The following is a 19,101-nucleotide window of genomic DNA, read 5'->3' on the forward strand; positions in this document are numbered from 1 at the left end:
TACACCTATTCTAAAATGATCTACTGTAAAATAATTATAAACATCTGAAGCCAATTCTTCATTCATAAAAAAATCATATAGAGCATACTTGATGTATTTGTAGCTTCTATCTATAGCTTCCTGATTATTAAGCAGTGTCTCCATTGCTGTTACATAATCTTTAGTGTACATTACTACCAGACCACCCCCCCTTATCGGCCTTCATGAATCTTAAGTCAGTCCTATTCTTTAATTCAATAAGTGCTTTTTTCAATTCTTTAGTTAAATTTAAAAAAGGTTGGACAGACTTGTTAGCTAACAAAGATCTAATTTCATTAGAACAAAACAATTCAAAAACCTTGATAGTATTATGTAATGCAGGATTAAATGTGGACGGTTTTCTAATAATATTATGAGAGGCAATTTCTACGTTTTTTAAGACAAACATTAAGTTCAATTTACGTGCGTATAATTTTAAATTTAACAATGTATTTGCTAAATCAGCTCACTTGCTTGGAACAAATCCCAATCCAAGCTTCAACAAACATTCTTGTTCAAAACTTAAAGAAATGTCAGTCAAGCTGAATATTTTAACCAGTGAACTCACTTCTGTTGTAAAGACAGCACTCATCTCCGAAAATGGCTCCTGCCTCGCCATTTTTGGACCATCCTTCCCATTTTTTGACCCATTGTTTGCATTATTTGTATTAGAGTTTTTGTCATCCAAAACTAACGCTGGAACTGATTTAATTTGTTCTAAACTTGTCTGCATTATGTTATCATTCACCTTACTTGAGGCTCTATCTTGCTGTTGAGGTGTAACTTCCGGTGCTCTAATTCGTGACCAGAATTTATTCCTGCCTAGATTTAAAGAGGTTTTACCTTCTTTAACAGCTGAGCTATATAGGACCCAACAAAATTAATATTGGATCCATTCTTGTTCCTTTGAAAAAAAGACTTAAGAGTTTGTATTCTTGAAACTGAAATTATAAGCTTGCCCACTGTTATATGCAGCTGTATCACGATCTAACTTTTTAGATTTTCTCTGAGTGATCATTTGCTCATAGCTGTCAACCAGCTCAAGTACTCGCTCATAATCTTTATAGTTTCCATTTCCATGATTGCTTAACAAGTCAGTAATGTTACTATCTAAGGCTTCCAGTTCACTTCTCAGCTCCTCTACCAGCTGTTCATTATGTTTTATCAATAGCCTCAGAAAGTCCAGTCCAGTTTCAAGAATACAAACTATAAGTCTTTTTTTCAAAGGAAGAAGAATGGATCCAAAATTAATTTTGTTGGGTCCTATAGCTCAGCTGTTAAAGAAGGTAAAACCTCTTTAAATCTAGGCAGGAATAAATTCTGTTCATGAATTAGAGCACTGGAAGTTACGCCTCAACAGCAAAATAGAGCCTCAAGTAAGGTGAATAACAACATAATGCAGACAATTTTAGAACAAATTAAATCAGTTCCAGCATTAGTTTTGGAGGACAAAAACTCTAATTCAAATAATGCAAACAACGGGTCAAAAAATGGGAAGGATGGTCCGAAAATGGCGAGGCAGAATCAGAGTCAAGGCAGGAGCCATTTTCGGAGATGAGTGCTGTCTTTGAAACAGAAGTGAGTTCACTGGTTAAAATATTTAACTTGACTGACATTTCTTTAAGTTTTGAACAAGAATGTTTGCTGAAGCTTGGTTGGGATTTGTTCCAAGCAAGTGAGCTGATTTAGTGAATACATTGTTACATTTAAAATTATGCACATGTAAATTGAACTTAATGTTTGTTTTAAAAGACGTAGACATTGCCTCTCCTAATATTATTAGAAAACCATCCACATTTAATCCTGTATTACATAATACTTTCAAGGTTTTTGAATTGTTTTGTTCTAATCAAATTAGATATTTGTTAGCTAACAAGTCTGTCCAGACTTTTTTAAATTTAACTAAAGAATTGAAAAAAACACTTATTGAATTAAAGAATAGGACTGACTTAAGATTCATGAAGGCCGATAAGGGGGGGTGGTCTGGTAGTGATGTACACTAAAGATTATGTGCAGCAATGGAGACACTGCTTAATAATCAGGAAGAATATCGCAAAGTTAATTTGGAAGCCATAGATAGAAGCTACAAATACATCAAGTATGCTCTATATGATTTTTTTATGAATGGAGAATTGGCTTCAGATGTTTATAGTTATTTTACAGTGGATCATCCTAGCTTAGGTGTATTATTTGGAATTCCCAAAATACACAAAAATGTTAACAACCCCCCTTTTCGGCCTATTGTTTCTGCAGCAGGAAGTATAAACAGAAGGCATTTCTTTATACCTTGATAAGTTGCTTAATCCTTTAACACAAAGTTTAGCTTCTTGTTTTAAGAACTCTTGTCTTTTTTTGAAGCCATTAGAATATTTTATTCCAAAGAAAAAAATGGAGTTTTTAGTGGAAATGATTTTTTTCTCCTTACAATAGATGTGGTTTCTTTGTATACATCTATACCTCTTGAAGTAGGGTTGGAATATATAAAGAATTTTTTGAACAAATATACAAGGTGGACTCAAAATTCGGTGAAAACTTGTGTGGCATTGTTGGAACTCATGTTGGAAAACCATTTTTTTGTTTGCGACAAGAAATATTATCAACAACAAAGAGGAGTAGTGATGGGTGCCACAGTAGCTCCTGCTTTTTCAGGTTTAGTTATGGGTTGGTGGGAATTAGAGCACCTGCCTAAAATACCTTTAGCCAATGACATATTATTCTATGGCCGTTTTATAGACAACTTGTTTTTTGTCATAAGAGGCTCAGAATTTAAGGCAAATAGCTTTTTGGAACAATTAAATATGAGTAGTGATTTTTTGAAATTCACACTAAATAATTCAGGATATAACATCAATTTTTTGGATGTGACACTCACATGGCATATAAATAAAAAAAAGTTTCTCCAGTAAGATATATAGAAAGGAGACTTATGAAAATAATTACTTACATTACCAGAGTAATCACCCTGCTTTCATGAAAAGAAGAGTTCCAAAAGGACAATATATAAGAGCTTTGAGGCTGACTAGTGATGATGATTTCTTTTTGGAATCAACCTTCATCACTAGTTTGTCTTTGACTAAGGGGTATTCTGAAGTTTTGTTACCTAATTTGGCAAGATACATTTCTGTTAGAAGACGCACAGATTTTCAACCAATTTTGAGTTATGGTTTGACAGTGAAAAATACTACAGTAGATCCAGAATTAGAACATTCATCAAATACACCAAGATGTGTAGTGGATATGTCTGTTGATAGTGCAATGATAAAAAATATAATTACTGATAATTGGAAAATCATCAGTGGAAACAGCGATTTATCTAGTATTCTAGGAAAAACACCCAGTTTTGTCTACAAAAAATCGGGTAGTTAAGTCAAAAGAAAAGAGACTTTATGGCAGCTAAGGTTGGGTGCAGATAGCCCACCTGGGCTAAATGAATACTCAAACATTAAATGTTTTTTGGAAGATAGAAATTTAACAATGTAAAAGACAATGTGAATAATTGATTTCTAATTTTATTCACTTGGTTAATTGAATTATTGATTGCTTTTTATCTAATTTAACAAGTGTATTTAAATGAATGTTTTCATGGTTTATTTATTCTGAAGAAGTTTTAAGGAAAGCGTGGATTAAAATAATTTGTACGCTATTTTCACGTTGGTGTTGTCTCTCTGGTGTCCTGTGCCTTTTTGTTTTAGTTTTTTAAAAACAGAATTAGTGAGTACCTGAGAAACATCAGGGACTACTATGAATTTAATGTTCTAGCTAAACATATTTCTCAACACACAGAACATAAATTTAATTTATTAGTTTGGAAGTAATACGCTTCTCGGAAAGAGGGGGTGCATGGCCATATCTATTAGAAAAAGCAGAACTTAGTTGGGAGATTTGCTTGAATTCAGTTCAATGGCCAGGTTTAAATGATAGTTTATCTATAATTAGTCTTTTAAAATTAAAAGCTTTGAAAAGATAAGAAATGTTTTATACTCATACAGGGTTGTACATATACATATATTTTTTGAATATATATTCTTTTGACTTTATTTATTTTTTTATTATTTAATTTTGTATTATTGAGTGTTCATTGATGAGAGGGTGAAGTTTATACATATATATGTTTACAGCTGTTGAGGACTGAAAAAAATTGGATGTAATGTTCTTTTAATAAGGGTTTTAAGGAAGCGATGTCATCATTTTTACATGTATTTAATGTGTGTGTTAATTGCTGTTTTTGTCTGACGAAGTTCCTTTTTCAAGTGTAATTTGAGACGGAAACGCTTACAGTTTTAAGTTATTAATAAGCTGCACATTTATCCTGGAGTGAGCTTTTTGTGAAATTTTCTGGTTTGCTGGCTTGCTCCTTAGCCTTAGATGAGGAGTGCCATATTGGGGAACAATAGATCTATTTTGTTCTTGTTTTTTTTCTCCTCAACTTAGAGTTAAGGGGCACCAGATTAGGGAATGGCACCAGGTGCTATGGCTGTCATGGTGGTCTTAGTATGTAGAGAACAGCAAAAAAAAAAAAAAAAAAAAACAGCAGGTTGAAGTATGATGGTCCCTTCCAGACCCATTTCGCACCACTTGCTTTGCAGATCTCCATCTCCATTTGACCTATGCATGGAGAGGGAAGACTCTATGTAAAGGTGTTCTCCTAGTAGAGACACCCTCCCATTCAATACCATGTTGCCAGGGATGGAAATTGTGGTAATCTAGGCTAGAGGGACTCCTAGGGCTTAAAGTTAGTGGCAGTGGCCAAAAAAAAAAAAGGAAAACAAAAAGTTGCAGAAGCTGTTGACAACAAACTTTTTGTGGTTAATAACTGTGACATATATGTAAAACTAAAAAAAATAGTTGTATATTCAATTATTCACTACTTGTTTTCTACTGACATTAATACTTTTAATAGATAAACACAGGCACATATCACAGGTACACATGATGTTACATCTCCAGAAAATAAGGTTTTAACTTTGAATATTGTTACATCTCAGGAGAATAAGGTTTTGACTTTGAGGAAGACTTTTTCAGAGGCAAAGTTGCTTCCTTTTACTTATGCTACATAAAGTATGTTGTTAAATCTTTACACCTGATTAACTCCAGACTCTTGCCAATGTATCCTTATTACCCTAAGTATCTCTGTCAGTGCATACTTGTTACTTTGTAGCAGGGGCCCAAACGAATATGGTAGAATAAGTGTATAGTTCTGTACTCTACAAAATAGAAATAGAGTACTGGAGAACAAAAAATAATTTATAATCAAATGATCAACATCAGCTTCCTAGAAAAGCAAGTACTTTTCCAGGGAATGAAAGCTCTTGGTGTTCTAATGAATTCAATTTCCTACACCCACTATATTTTGTAAAAAAAAAAAAAAAATGGGGACAAAACATATAATCTCATAAAATATTATTCTTTCATCATTATCAATTTTCATTTAACCAAACTACATCCTAAAATAAATAGCAAATCTGTCAAACATGAACGAAAACACAGCCTTAACACTTTTGATTTTAACAACAGGAATGACCACAAAAAACTTACTTGAGATGGTTATAGGTGAGCCTGCCATTGTTTCCAACCACAAGAACTATTGGATTATTTCCCTGAAATAATAAAATATGTAGTTTTATTTTTATTTGAAATGTAGACTTGTTGGTAGATGGCATGATTCTTTTTCCAGATCAAAGGACTCTAACCAGAACAGTTGGAAGTTAGACTGTAATATATAGAAAAACACATTTTAACATACCTGCATATTCCACAAAATATTTCTTTAAATGACCTCAACAGGGTAGTGCACAAATACATAGATTTAGGAAGGCATTTAAAACATTGCAGTAATGTAATTATCCTTTAACAATGAAAGCTTCCTAAAATAATTAAGGTTCCAGTATGCTGTCATTCAAACATATTGCATCATCAGGCATTTTCCAGTCAACTTAAAACTTGTAGTAGTGTAACAAGTAAAGAAAGGGCTTTGTCATTGATACTAGAGATTATATTACCTGCTATACTGAAGGGGATTTATTATATGGTTGCTCAGATCTTTGGGAAGACATGCATGGTGATCAGTATACTTAGGGAATGAATGAAGGAGCACATTAAAGCTACTGAAAACAGTGACTACAAATGCATTAGCATGTATATCAAATAGAAAAGGCTGTGCATACAACGTCTAAAGAGGAAACACAGTTATATATTTACTATTAATCAATATGACAGTAAATTATTAAAATGAGAAACCTTCCTGCAGTAGTGATTTGCCCTTTCAATAACATGCCTGGGATTCAAAAAGGCTTACAGTGAGTAGGAAGCTTTAACATGGCCAATTTTCCAATCAGAGTAATCATTTTCAAATCTTAGACCACCGTACTGCTAAAGTTTCCCACTGGGGGAGCCTCAACATGGGTGGTCTCACAGGCAGCGCTGCATGCTAATGTTGTAGTCTCACTATACATATACTGTCCACCGCAAATGCAAGTGACTCCTAATTTACACTCAGCTACATAAACTTCCAGCACTGGTTGAAAAAATTATCTCTGTAAAAAGATGCAGCAAAAATTACAAACTGAAAAAACAACTAAACCACAAACTAAAGTAAAAACTGCAAAGCTCAACAGCTTAAAAGCCATGATCTGTTCAAAACAAGTTACAAATCTCCAGCAAAAGTTATGTAGTAGAAAATGCTATGTAGTATATAAGACCGTTAAAATCCTCTTTAATAAAAATTGTTAAAAATAACATAAGTGCTTTTATTTTGTTTCACCACAAAACTTCATCAGATACATCCAGGGAAGTATGGCCAGGAATTTAAGTATAACATTACCCTTCAGCAGCCAATCAAAATATCAAAATTGAACCAGAGCCCCTTTAAAGGCAAACTTACATTATCTTCTTAAAGCCTTTAATTTTAGTAGGCTGGAAATGGAGATACATTCATTAATGCCTGTCCAAACATCAACTTGAAAAAAAACAGTTGCCAAAATACTTCTTTTATAGGTTCATAGGTTCATAGGTAGGTACTGGGTTATCTGCCCGAAGGCATATATTAGTCCAGCCATGTTGTGTGGTATTCACCACCCCTTTGGTTAGTTCCCTAGGCCCTTGATCTAGTAGCTAGTATCCTTGGCCTCTATCCAGTAGAGCTGTTGGTATGATCCCTGGTATGAACTTTCTGTTTCCCATCCACTCGTCAAGGTTCCTCTTGAAGAGTGACAGTGAGGGGCACTGTCTTATGTAGATCGGGACCTTGTTCCATAGCAAGGGAAGTCTTTGCATAGGGAATCTATCCCTCCAGCATGTTCTATTCATTGTTGTGCTGAGGTTTCTATCCCTAGAGCGTGTAGCTCGAGTGGATTTGGTTTTGCTAAGATGGAGCATGTTCAACAGTTCTGGGTTAGACATGGCTCTGTATGTTAGACAGAGATCGCCTCTGAGAAGGTGGTATGCAACACAGAAAAGCCTTAGTTTTTTCAATCGTGCTGCATAGGGCAACTGTTTGAGGCCAGTAATCCTCTTGGTTAGGTACGTTTGTGGTCTCTCCAGCTGATGGAGATGTCTAGCCAGGTACATTCCGATTGGTGCATTGTACTCAATAATGGGTCTGATGAGGGAAGAGTAGAGGGGCACCACTACATCCTTAGATCTTGATGCAAACCCTTTTGGATCAGATAAGTCACATAGAAGGATTTTCTAACCACCTTGGCAACATGGTTATCAAAGGAAAGCTGACTGTCTACTTGGGTCCCTAGATCCCTTATTACTACTTCAGATTTCAGTGGGTTACCTCCTATGTGGTAGTTCATGGGTACTCTGTTTTTTCCAAAGGGGATTACTATGCATTTTTAGCATTTAGCTTGAGGCCATGGCTCTGACACCATGTATCAGTCTCATTAAGGCCTTTCTGGAGGATATCCATATCGGCCGGAGACTCTATTATAGCACCCAGCTTGCAGTCGTCCGCAGACTTGGTCAGCCACAGCCCTTCAGTGCTTGCCTGTACTTCTGAGAAGTATATGCCAAACAGGAGGGGCCCCAGGACAGAGCCCTGAGGCACAATGCTCATTACTGGTCTGGATTTGGACATAGATCCGGCTACTCTTACTTTGTGGGATCTGTCTGAGAGCCAGTTTGCAATCCATCTTGTGACGTAAGGGTTTATGCCCAGGTTGGAGATTTTATCAATAATACCCAAATGGGGAATGGTGTCAAATGCTTTAGCAAGGTCAAAGTAAGCCATGTGTACCTCCTTTCCCTTATCTATAGCCTGAGTAACTGTCTCAAAGAAGTCCACCAGGTTCAGGAGGCATGATCTGCCCTTGATGAAGCCGAACTGTGTGGGGTCAAGTGTTTGGAGGTTCCCAATCTCTCCATTTATGAGTTCCATAATGATTCGCTCCATTGCCTTACAGATCAGACTGGTCAGGCTTATTGGTTGGTAGTTCCCAGGGTCGGTTGTGGGCCCACCCTTGTGCAGCAGAACCACTGTTGCTATGCGCCATTCTATGGGCACATATCCTGTCGAGAGGCTGAGACTGAACAGGGTATTCAGATGCGGGGTTAATTCATTTTGGAGTCACAGATGACACAGCCCGGGATACCATCTGGTCCCAAGGAGGCAGTGTTTTTAGCTTTAGATAGAGCCTTATTAACCAACGTATCAGTAATAATTGGAGTTACACAATCCCCTGGAATAGTAATAGGCCCTGTAGGTGGTGGTGGGGGGGGTTTGCACTGAACCTGTCAGCCAAGATGTTGGCAATGTCAGTGGGGTCAGGGAATTTTGTTCCATTTTGTACTAGCTCAGAACAGACCTGAGCTTTGCCATTTAGGTTTTTGACATAACCATAGAAGGCCTTATGGTTATCCTTGGCATCCTTGGCAACTTTCTTTTTGAAATTGGCTTTAGTTGACTTGATGAGGGCCCTCAATTTCTTACTAAAGCTGACCAGGGAAGATTTTTCTACTTGAGATTTGGCCTTTTTTTGTATAAGTCTCCTCCTTTTATTGTATAGTTTTCTTATGGCCAGGGTCCACCAGACTGGTTTCTTCTTGCTTGAGGAAGGAGTCTTGGTTTTATTTGGGATAGTATGGTCCATGCAATCCTGAAGATGCATATAGAGTGCCTTGGTATAGGATTCTGCATCCTGGATATCATTATCCTTCTGCAAGGGAATAGTGAAGCTTTCCACTTCTGACGCAAGTAGTTTGAAGTTTGCTTTGGAAAGGTTTTTTATGATGGTTTCTTTGACAGGGGGAGATGGAGGGGGTGAGGATGTCTAGGGTTATCAGTTTGTGGTCTGATCTGACCAGAGAGGTAGTGATAACGGGTGTGGTACAATGGGCGCCCATATTTGTGATGACTAAATCCAATATGTTGTCCCCTCTAGGGGGAGAACATACCAGTTGTTCAAGGGCATTTGAATTTATAAATTCTATGAACTGCTGGGCATAGGAGTTAGAACTTTGGTAGTTCACCCAGTCTACACCAGGGTAGTTGAAATCACCCAAAATTATGGTGTTGGGTAGGACCTTTATATTTTCCAATGCCTCAAGGAATACTGAGTGAGCATCTTGGGACATGGTGGAAGATCTATAACAGGCTACGACTTGAAATGTGGTTTTGCCTGCTGATAGTTGTGCGTGGATGATCTCTGGGGCATCATGCTGCGCCACTAACCTGGAGATGTGGGTATCCTTGATGAATATGGATACACCTCCACCCTTTGTACTGCGATCCAGTAACTGAGGCCAGAAGGTATGATATGAATTGTAACCTGGTAGTGGTGGGGTGCTCTCTGGAGCCTTGAACCAGGTTTCCGTCACTGCACAAGCATCAATTTTCTCCATACTGAGGAGTGCCTCGAGTGCATGCATTTTGAGGTTGAGACTTCTGGCGTTGAGTAGCATTACCTATTCTTCTTTCTAGAAATAGGCACCACAAGCCTCCTATAGCCCCATGATGGATCTGCTCAATGACCACAAAGTTATAATAATGGTCATTGAATTCTGATACATGTTTAGCTAGGGAGATCATGATTTTACTTTTTTGTATATCATAAAGATGTTCATACAACCTTTCTTTCAAAGCACATTCAGTCTTTCCAATATAAAATGATGGACACACCTGACAAAGAGCAGCATAAATTAAATCTCTGATGTTACAATTAAATTTTCCTCTAACCAAGACAAGTTGTTTTTTTTAATCCAAAAAGAGTCTCCCACATGTATCCACTTACAGAAAGATCAACCACATTTAGTCATTTTACAGACGTTACATGATAATTAAATATTGTGCCTTCTAGCATCTTCTTTAAATTCTTGCCTTTTCTGAAAACCCATTTATTCCTGCAAAAGCAGTTGCAATGCAGGTAAGTTTAGCAAAGGGTTATTCGTGTGTGTGCGTGTGTGCGTGTGTGTGTGTGTGTGTGTGTGTGTGTGTGTGTGTGTGTGTGTGTCTGTGTGTTAGAATGTTTTTATTTGTGAATGGATAATTGTATTCATGAGTGTGATCAACTGTATGGGACTTGTTTGTTGATATGTGTGCGTGTGTGTGTGTGTGTGTGTGTGTGTGTGTGTGTGTGTGTGTGTGTGTGTGTCTGAGGGTGTGTATGTGTGTGTGTGTGTGTGTTTGTGTGTGTGTGTGTATTTTGGGGGGTGCCTTGGTCAACATGATGCATGGGCTGCTAGGAAAAACACTACTGGCATCAGTTTTGAAAGTACTAGTGTTAGAAAAGTATGATTCAGTGATACACCATTGACCTGATACTGAGGTCTTTTTCATTGTGGCCATAGCTTTCTCTGAATCACATCTTCTCACTGTGATGTAAATTATATTACATTATATTTACATGGAAGGATATTTCTGAATCATATGGATGGTCTTCAAGATAAAAAAAATCTCTCAATATCAGAAAAATTTACAATCAATGACCAGTGGTACTTAGATATGCTAATAGTAATAATCTATTCAATCTGCTTTGATTAACTGATTTGCATGCTGACCATCTCTGGGGAGTGAGTAGTGTGCTTGCACCCATTACACATATATAGCTCAAACAATATGTTTTTCTTGGTTTACAGCAATGTTTTCCTGCTTGATGTTGTATCTTCAGGACATTTGTTATGCTGCATAGGTGCATTTATGAGCAATGTTGTGTTTGTAAACAGCTTAGGGAGCTGATACGTCCAGATTCCCTATAAGTCACCCAGTGAAATTTGGTTGGGCTATAATTTCCTAATGAAAATTCTTTGATGTTACTATTTTTTCACCTTTCCTCAAATTATTTTGCTATTTTTAAACATATAGTAGGATATTGCTGTGTGTGCAATAGAGTTATGCACTGTTTTATGATGTGACCTTGGAGTTAGCATGTGTCCATACATAGTAAAAACAAATAATCCACAACGGGTAGCTGCAGTATACCACTGGCCAATGGAAACCTTGAATAAAAAAAAAATACTCAATGCTGGCAGACTGTAAAACTCCTTTAATAAAACCAGCATAAAATGAAGGAGCTTTTTATTCAAGGTTTCCATTGGCCATTGGTATACTGCAGCCACCTGTCATGGAATATTTGTTTTTACTTGGTTTGTGTTGATTCTACTACTATGTATCCATACATACTTTCATCCAAACAAGAAGGCCAGGTAATGTTCCATCAAATGATGTGGTGTGTGTATTTTACAGTGAGAGTCCTCATGTTCCTTATAGTTGTGCAATCTCATAATTACCATATTTAGAGATGCACAGATGTGGGGGTGTTAGGGGGGCTTGCCTTCTGCTAAAACTCTTTTTTTTTGTTTCTGATGGATCCACCAGTCAATGTAATATTTATATCTGAATGTGTTCTAGTGAAAGCTACTTTGATTTAATTCACAGTGTCACATCTGTCTATCTTTGATAGCTAGATAGACAAACAGATATTACTATCTAAACATACATGCATATATTTCATGACTGAAGTGTCTAGAATGAAAATCAGCACCTTCAAATACTAGATCTTAGATCTTTTCTAGAATAAAACAGGTTTGATCAATGTGGGCGTGAGCAAAGCAGCAAGCTCAAGTCAGGTGTTTAAGTACCTTGAGGTCTTGTTCTCGAGTAAAAGTAGATGGGTGTCCAGTTCCTCACCTATGATCATGACCTTTTGGAAGTGAAAGAAGGGATGACAGCATAGATACAAGTGACATAAATGAAATACCTTCACTGAGTAGCTGGCACACACTCTATGAAAGAATTGGAACACTATGAATTTGGCAGGATCTCAGAGTACAGTTGCTGTTCCTCTGCATTGAGGGAAGTCAGGTGAAGTGGTTTGGAATCCTAGACAGAATGCTCCCTGGACACATACCAAGGGAGCGGTACTGGGCGCAGCCCACTGGGAGGAGGCACTGGGGAAGACTCAGAAATCTGTAGAGGATTCTCTGTCTCAGTCCACAGGAACAAATCTTGAGATTCCACAGGATGAGCTAGTAGAGACTGATCCTGAGGACCTCAGAATCTTGTCTGTCTGGCACAGTTTGGCCCCATCACTACCTTCTACAGCACAAGTGATGTAGATGTAGAAAAACTGATGGAGGGTTTTGTCTTTCTTTCTTAAATGTTTCATTTGCATCTGGCAAGGATTTTCCTCAAGCATATGTAGTGGACTATCAACATTTGAGTTGTCGACCTTTTATGGTCAACATTATTGATGCTTTTGTTTGAGTGTTTCAATCATCTATCTATCATGTGTGTGTGTGTGTGTGTGTATATATATATATATATATATATATATATATATATATATATATATATATATATACACACACACACACACATACATATATATGTGCTATATGACAGAGGGAGACATAAAGGAAATATAATAAGTAGCTTCAGTTGTGCTTTTTATACCCAGCTACTTGTACAAGCTATGAGTCAGTCCATACTGGTTATACACTAGTTTGTTCTTTAATTCATTAACTTCATTTCTGACTTGCACTGCATATATTAGTCCCTTACACTTTTTCCCTGTATACACTAACTTTCATAACTTGTTCTGGTTTTCAAAAGAAACAACACATTTAACTTAAATTAATTTTAAGACAGTCCTAAAATATTCCCTTAACATTTTTGGTTTGTGATGTTTTTTCTAAAAATATTTTTTATAATTTTAAATAACTTAATGACATCTTCAGGAAAACATAACTATTTACAGTAGTGTCTATGACAAACTATTCAAACCATTTATATATTAAATTTCTGTATATTAAAGAAAGAAACAAGAAGCAACACTTAAAGCAAAACACAAATCTATATTTTTCTTATAAAACACTTAGTTTTAACCAATATTACATTCAAGAGTAATCTTATTTGTACTTTTTATAATTGCTTGTAATTACTTTTCTAGCTATGGTTAACAGAGAAGTGGATGCAGTGTTCTAGGGACATTTCCTGGAACTGAACTGTGAAATATAGTGCACTACCCTTTGCCAAACATTACTTAATGCAGCTGAGTATAGACAAATAGTATTTCTACCTGTCTAGTTCAACCATCAACCATCAAGCACTTTGCATTAAGTTTTCTCTCTCTCTCCCCCAGTGAACCAAGCACATAGTAAGTCTGACTACTGCTGCTGCAAAAGTTATCATATCCCACTACCTAAAGAACTTGTACAGCTGAATTTCACCTGTAGTTGAAAAGGTTCACAAGGAACAATAAATTGAGTTAAATCTATGTAATGCAATTTCCAAGACTCAAACTAATAACTTAATTTATTAAGTCATACATTAGTGTGCTGTGCTTTGTAGTGTTGAGTCTGCTGGAAGGATATCCCCACCCATCTATACTCACCCACACTCACAGGCCTTTTACTGCTGAAGGTGAAGCTAAATTAACACGTTGGCATATTTTCCTCTTATCAGTGTATTAGATCCCTGCAAAAATTTGGAAAAGCCCATAACCATAAAATTAAATGCTGTGACTCAAGTCAAGTATTTAGAGTTCAGAGACCTTGCCTTGGTATCCATGAACATTCTACCTCACTGATTGTTTTTTGTAGTAAACCATCCGGGTTTTTTTCCCACTTTGTTCACTTCGCTCACTCCACTCCCCTACCCTGTCCCCATATACCACCCGCCCCCAGCACCTCTACTCATATCCTAAGCAAACCACTCCCCCTATGATCCAATTATATACAGCTCCCCTTGTGCACACCCACATTTCATTCACACTTTACCTACTTTTATTTAACCAAACGTATCTGCTTTCCCTTACATCAATCACCATGAATTCTCATCCCCCCACTATACTTCTTGCCATGTTACTCTACTTCACCAGCACAATACAATCACCTCCTCAAACTATCTTACATTAACTCCAGGCTTACCATCTTCTCTTCTACTATACACACATCAAACTAACATTGCACCTTAAGTTTGCTACTGAGCAATCACATCTCTCCCACCCCTCCATATTACAAACCAGAAGGCAAAACTCCTAACCACATTATCACAGCCCACCCTAAAGTCCAAGCATTTCCAATGTTACCTTAAGCTGCTCACATATCACTAGACAGCAGACATCTCTATGCACATCTGATAGTACATTCTAACACATAAATACCACTTTTACTATTTTTAAACCCACTATCACTGTTGACATGCTCCTTCTAACCTGCCTAACCTCTTTACTCTTAATTCTCAATCTCCCATACAACTCTATCCTTGCATACCCCCACACACCAACACACATCAACAACCTCCTCTAACCATCTCCTCAATAAACAACACAGCTTCTCACATATCTCCTCCCAGCTTTTCCCCTATACCCTCCCATATTATTCAAGCCACAGATTGGCCTCCTCACCTCTTATGAAACCACACTTGACACCAGTACCATCACCTAGGAATACAAAACACTTCCCATGGTACTTATTCCACATTACCTATCTTCTAAAATGTGGAAACATACTCCATAAGCCATGGTCATCCTCTAATCCTAATCACAAGAGTAACCCCAAAGATTTAAACATACTTAAACTGAACCTTAGAAGCATATGTAATAAAATAGCACAACTGCATGCCTGGATTTATCAGAATATACCTGATATACTAGCCCTTAGTGAAACATGGCTACACCCCAAAGTAAAAGACTCTGAGATAATACCTCCAAACTTTGCAATAACCAGAAGAGACAGATCTAAAAAAAAGGGGGAAGATAGCCCTTCTATATCCCTCTATGTTCAACGTCACACCCCACACCAGTAATATACCCATTTTTCTAATGCTGAGGTACTAATCATTATTTTGAACCTCATCACATCAAAAAGGATTTGCATAATAGTAATAAATATCCCACCAGGTCACAATATACCAGTGTTGGAAAATATTTTATCCTGGACATCACAATCAATAAACCTCAAAACAATAATCTTAGGCGATGTCAATACAGATTGTCAAACCATAGCTTCCAACTCTCCCACAAATAGTATAAATCTGTTTGTTTTTTCTCAGCTTATCAATACTCCAACAACATAAAGCAAAGATCTTGCCTGCCACGCCACCCTAGACTGGTTCCTAGTATCCCACCCCACCAATTACCCCTCTTCCAGTACACTGTCTAGCTCCCTGAGCAATCATCTGCCAGCTTACTCCCTTAGAACAAACTCCCAACAACTAAGAGTACACACTGTAAAAACAGTTAGGAAGCCAACTAATTTTTCTCAGTATAAATTCGTTCAATAATCTCCTACATGAAATAGACTGAACACCCCTTAAACAACTACCCCTTAATGATGCTGTACTTACTTTAATAACACCTTCCTTCACATACTTAATACACCAGCTCCCATTCATATGAAAGAATCAAAAAGAACTGAGCCCCATGGCCCACTAAGGAATGTAAACACCTGATGAAGCAAAGGGACCTAGCCTGGATGACCTGGAGACTAAACAAAAATGAACAAAATCATGTCAATTTCAAAACATTATGTAACAAAATGACAAAACTAATCAACAGAGATAAGAAGTCCTACTATTCCCAGCTTCAGCTCCAGCATAAAATCAACCTCTATAAATTTTGGCACTCCATAGCTTCCCTACTTAACCCTGGAACAAACAGAGAGCACACCATATCACCTAATACCCCTCCATAACAAATAGCCAAACACTTTAACAAGCACTTCATAAAATCAATATCCAACCTACTGACACCCCTAATGCTGGACCCTCCTACCTTCAAACTATTCAGACAGCAACCCAAGACCATGAACTACTTCTAATACTGTCGTTAATAACTCCTTACTCAAAAAATATCATACAAACCCCATTCTCATTTCAGCCCATACTCACTGACACCATTAAGAAACTGCTAAAAAAATTAAAACCATGCTCCAGCTGATAAACTTCCACCACACTACCTCAAACTGGCTGCCAACCCAATCTCCTACCCAATCAGTATCCTTATAAATAGGTCTTTATCCGAGTTATAAGTACCCATCATATGGAAACAATCTCACATCACCCCCCCCCCATCCATAAAATAGGCAACTCTTTTGAACCATCCAATTTCCCATATCCAAAATTCTCGAGAGAGGTATCCATCAGCAGGTAATGCGATACCTATTGCAAAATAATCTTTTAACCAAAACCCAACATGGCTTTAGACCTAGCCACAGCACAGCCACAGCTCTATTATCCTTTACAGACACCATGAACAAGGCCAGAGATACAGGATGCTATACAGTTTCAGTTTTTCTTGATCTCTCCAAGGCCTTTGACACAGTGTCTCACCCCTTACTATTGAACACACTGTCTAACTTAGGCTTCTCAGATAACACAGTAAAGTGGTTTCAGAGCTACCTCAAGGATCATAATCAAGCTGTGAAATTGTCCAGTCAACTCTCACCCTTTCTTCAGAACCTGGAAATGGTCCAATCAACTCTCACCCTTTCTCCAGAACCCTACTGGAGTCCCTCAAGGCTCCATCCTCAGACCTCTACTCTTCAACATTTTCGCAAACAACCTTCACACTGCCTCTCACCCTGGAACCCTCATTCAATATGGTGATGATTCCACCATAATCTGTACTGCTCAAGCACTACCAAAACTACTTTCAAAAATCCAATAGTCCTTTCTGCAATCGAATCCTGACTAAAAAATGCCCAAAACTTTTTTGATCCAAAGAAGACTTAACTAGTACTCTTTCTCCCCAAAAACACCTACCTCTGTCACTGATCATGTCAACATCCTTGTATCTGACAACAATGTCACAGAAATGTGCAGGAAACCAAACTTCTAGGAGTTATTATTAACAATAAATTTTCATTCAACCCCCATATACAGCAAAATGTAAAGAAGACTTATCAAAAACTGGGACTCTTATATAGAAACAAACATTTCTTTACTGCAGCAACCAAAACTACCCTTGCAAAAACAGTTTTTTTTCGCTCCCTTCTTTACGGTGCTTCTATCCTAACTAACTTACAAACTTCTACCCTAAGCAAGATGGAACAGTGCTACAACAAAGTTGCAAAATTTGCCACAAATTCTAAATATCATACACACCACTATAAACCACTCCTAGAATTAAACTGGCTTGAACTCCCCAACCAACTTGCCTTTATTCAACTATTCACCTTACTCAACCTTATTTTAACCTACTGCCTGCCCTGCACTAGCCAATCTAGTCACACCTTACACACCAAATCAATCTCTATGATCAGAAGACAAAAGTCTCTTAGCTGTCTCAAAACCTACAAGAAAACCAGGTCACTCTCTATATTCATACTCTGTCTCTATACTGTGGAATTCACTACCTCTCTACCTCTAACTACTAGGTCTATGCCTAGCCTAATCCATTTCAAAGCCTCTTTAAAAAATCATCTCAAAAATATAAGGGTCTGCTCCTGCATAAAGCCTGCCTAATGCTCAGGTCTTCCTCTTCTTCCACATTAGCCTCATCCTCCTCTTCTGTCATATTTCACTCCCTTACAGTCTACAGGATCCTAAGGCTCTCCTAACTCCTTCTCTATTTCTATATCATACCCTTAAGCTACTGCTTAGGCTGTAATGCCTCTATCCTTAACTCTCACTATCTTTCTGCATCACTAACTTTCTGGCTATTATTTTCCTAACTGAAGCCAACATTCTGTTTTTCATGTACTATAACAATGTCATACATTGCACTACCTACATACTATTTTTGGACACTATCTGCTCGTAGTCTATGTATATGGTGAGAGTGACTATTATTGTCTATAATGTTTTAATTCTATAGAACTGTCTAGATGTGTAGTATATATTGTAATATCTTGTAGCATAGTTTATGTTCTTTCAACTTATTTTTGTATAATATTTCTAATGTCCTTTGTATTGTATTAGATTATACTGTATTTGTATTGTGCTGTATGTGGAGCTTTCTCCCCAAGCCTCTGCTGAAAATGGGTTCTGTAGACCCAGTCAGACCACCCTGGTAAACAAATGTCAAATAAAGAAAGAAAGAAAGAAAGAAAGAAAGAATTGGAGCATTAAATAAAATTAATAATTTAGAAAGATTAAAGTTATCAGACCATAATGCTTGTATAAAACTATTAATTTATTTCCAAAAGGGTTTCAGGACTCTGCAGTCATATATCACGTGCTGTCAATCAGCCTTCAGTAAAGATTTGCACCCCCAATACCCAATGTCTTATTTTTTATAAATAATTTCTGTCTCATAGGGATTACTAAAAGCTCTATGCAGAAATTTGCATAAGAACACATTCCTATGTATTGAAGAAGTAGTATTCTTTGATGACAAAAGAACCATTTTTGTCTTCATCAGATAAAACTGAATTGGTAGTTTGTGAAGTATATTCCCAAAACTTATTTTTTAACTTGTACTTCATTACCTTGTATTTACTTTAGAGTCAAGATTAATTAGAATTTTTTTTATAATATTGGACATTAAGTCAACCTTAGATATTAAATATTGTTTATTGTTTTGTATAATAAGTGAGTTATTCATGTCAATATCATAGTTGCCCATTAAGAAATCAGATATTAGTAATTTTGTTCCATTCAACATTTGATACCTGAAAATTAAGCTTCTATTCTTTAAATGT

At 37.0% G+C, this 19,101-nt stretch overlaps 1 protein-coding gene across 1 annotated transcript in view; it reads right to left on the minus strand.

Annotated features, from left to right (window-relative positions):
- The window catches only part of LMAN1L (lectin, mannose binding 1 like), a 652,875-nt gene that overhangs the window by 458,536 nt on the left and 175,238 nt on the right, over nucleotides 1-19,101 (minus strand). Inside the window, exon 4 of the mRNA XM_044077189.1 lies at nucleotides 5,554-5,615. Coding sequence (XP_043933124.1) covers nucleotides 5,554-5,615 — 62 coding nt within the window. The remainder of the gene's footprint in view (nucleotides 1-5,553; nucleotides 5,616-19,101) is intronic.

Source organism: Protopterus annectens, chromosome 7.part0 (assembly GCF_019279795.1).
Source record: "Protopterus annectens isolate FY-2018-M chromosome 7.part0, PAN1.0, whole genome shotgun sequence".
NCBI lineage: Eukaryota > Metazoa > Chordata > Ceratodontiformes > Protopteridae > Protopterus > Protopterus annectens.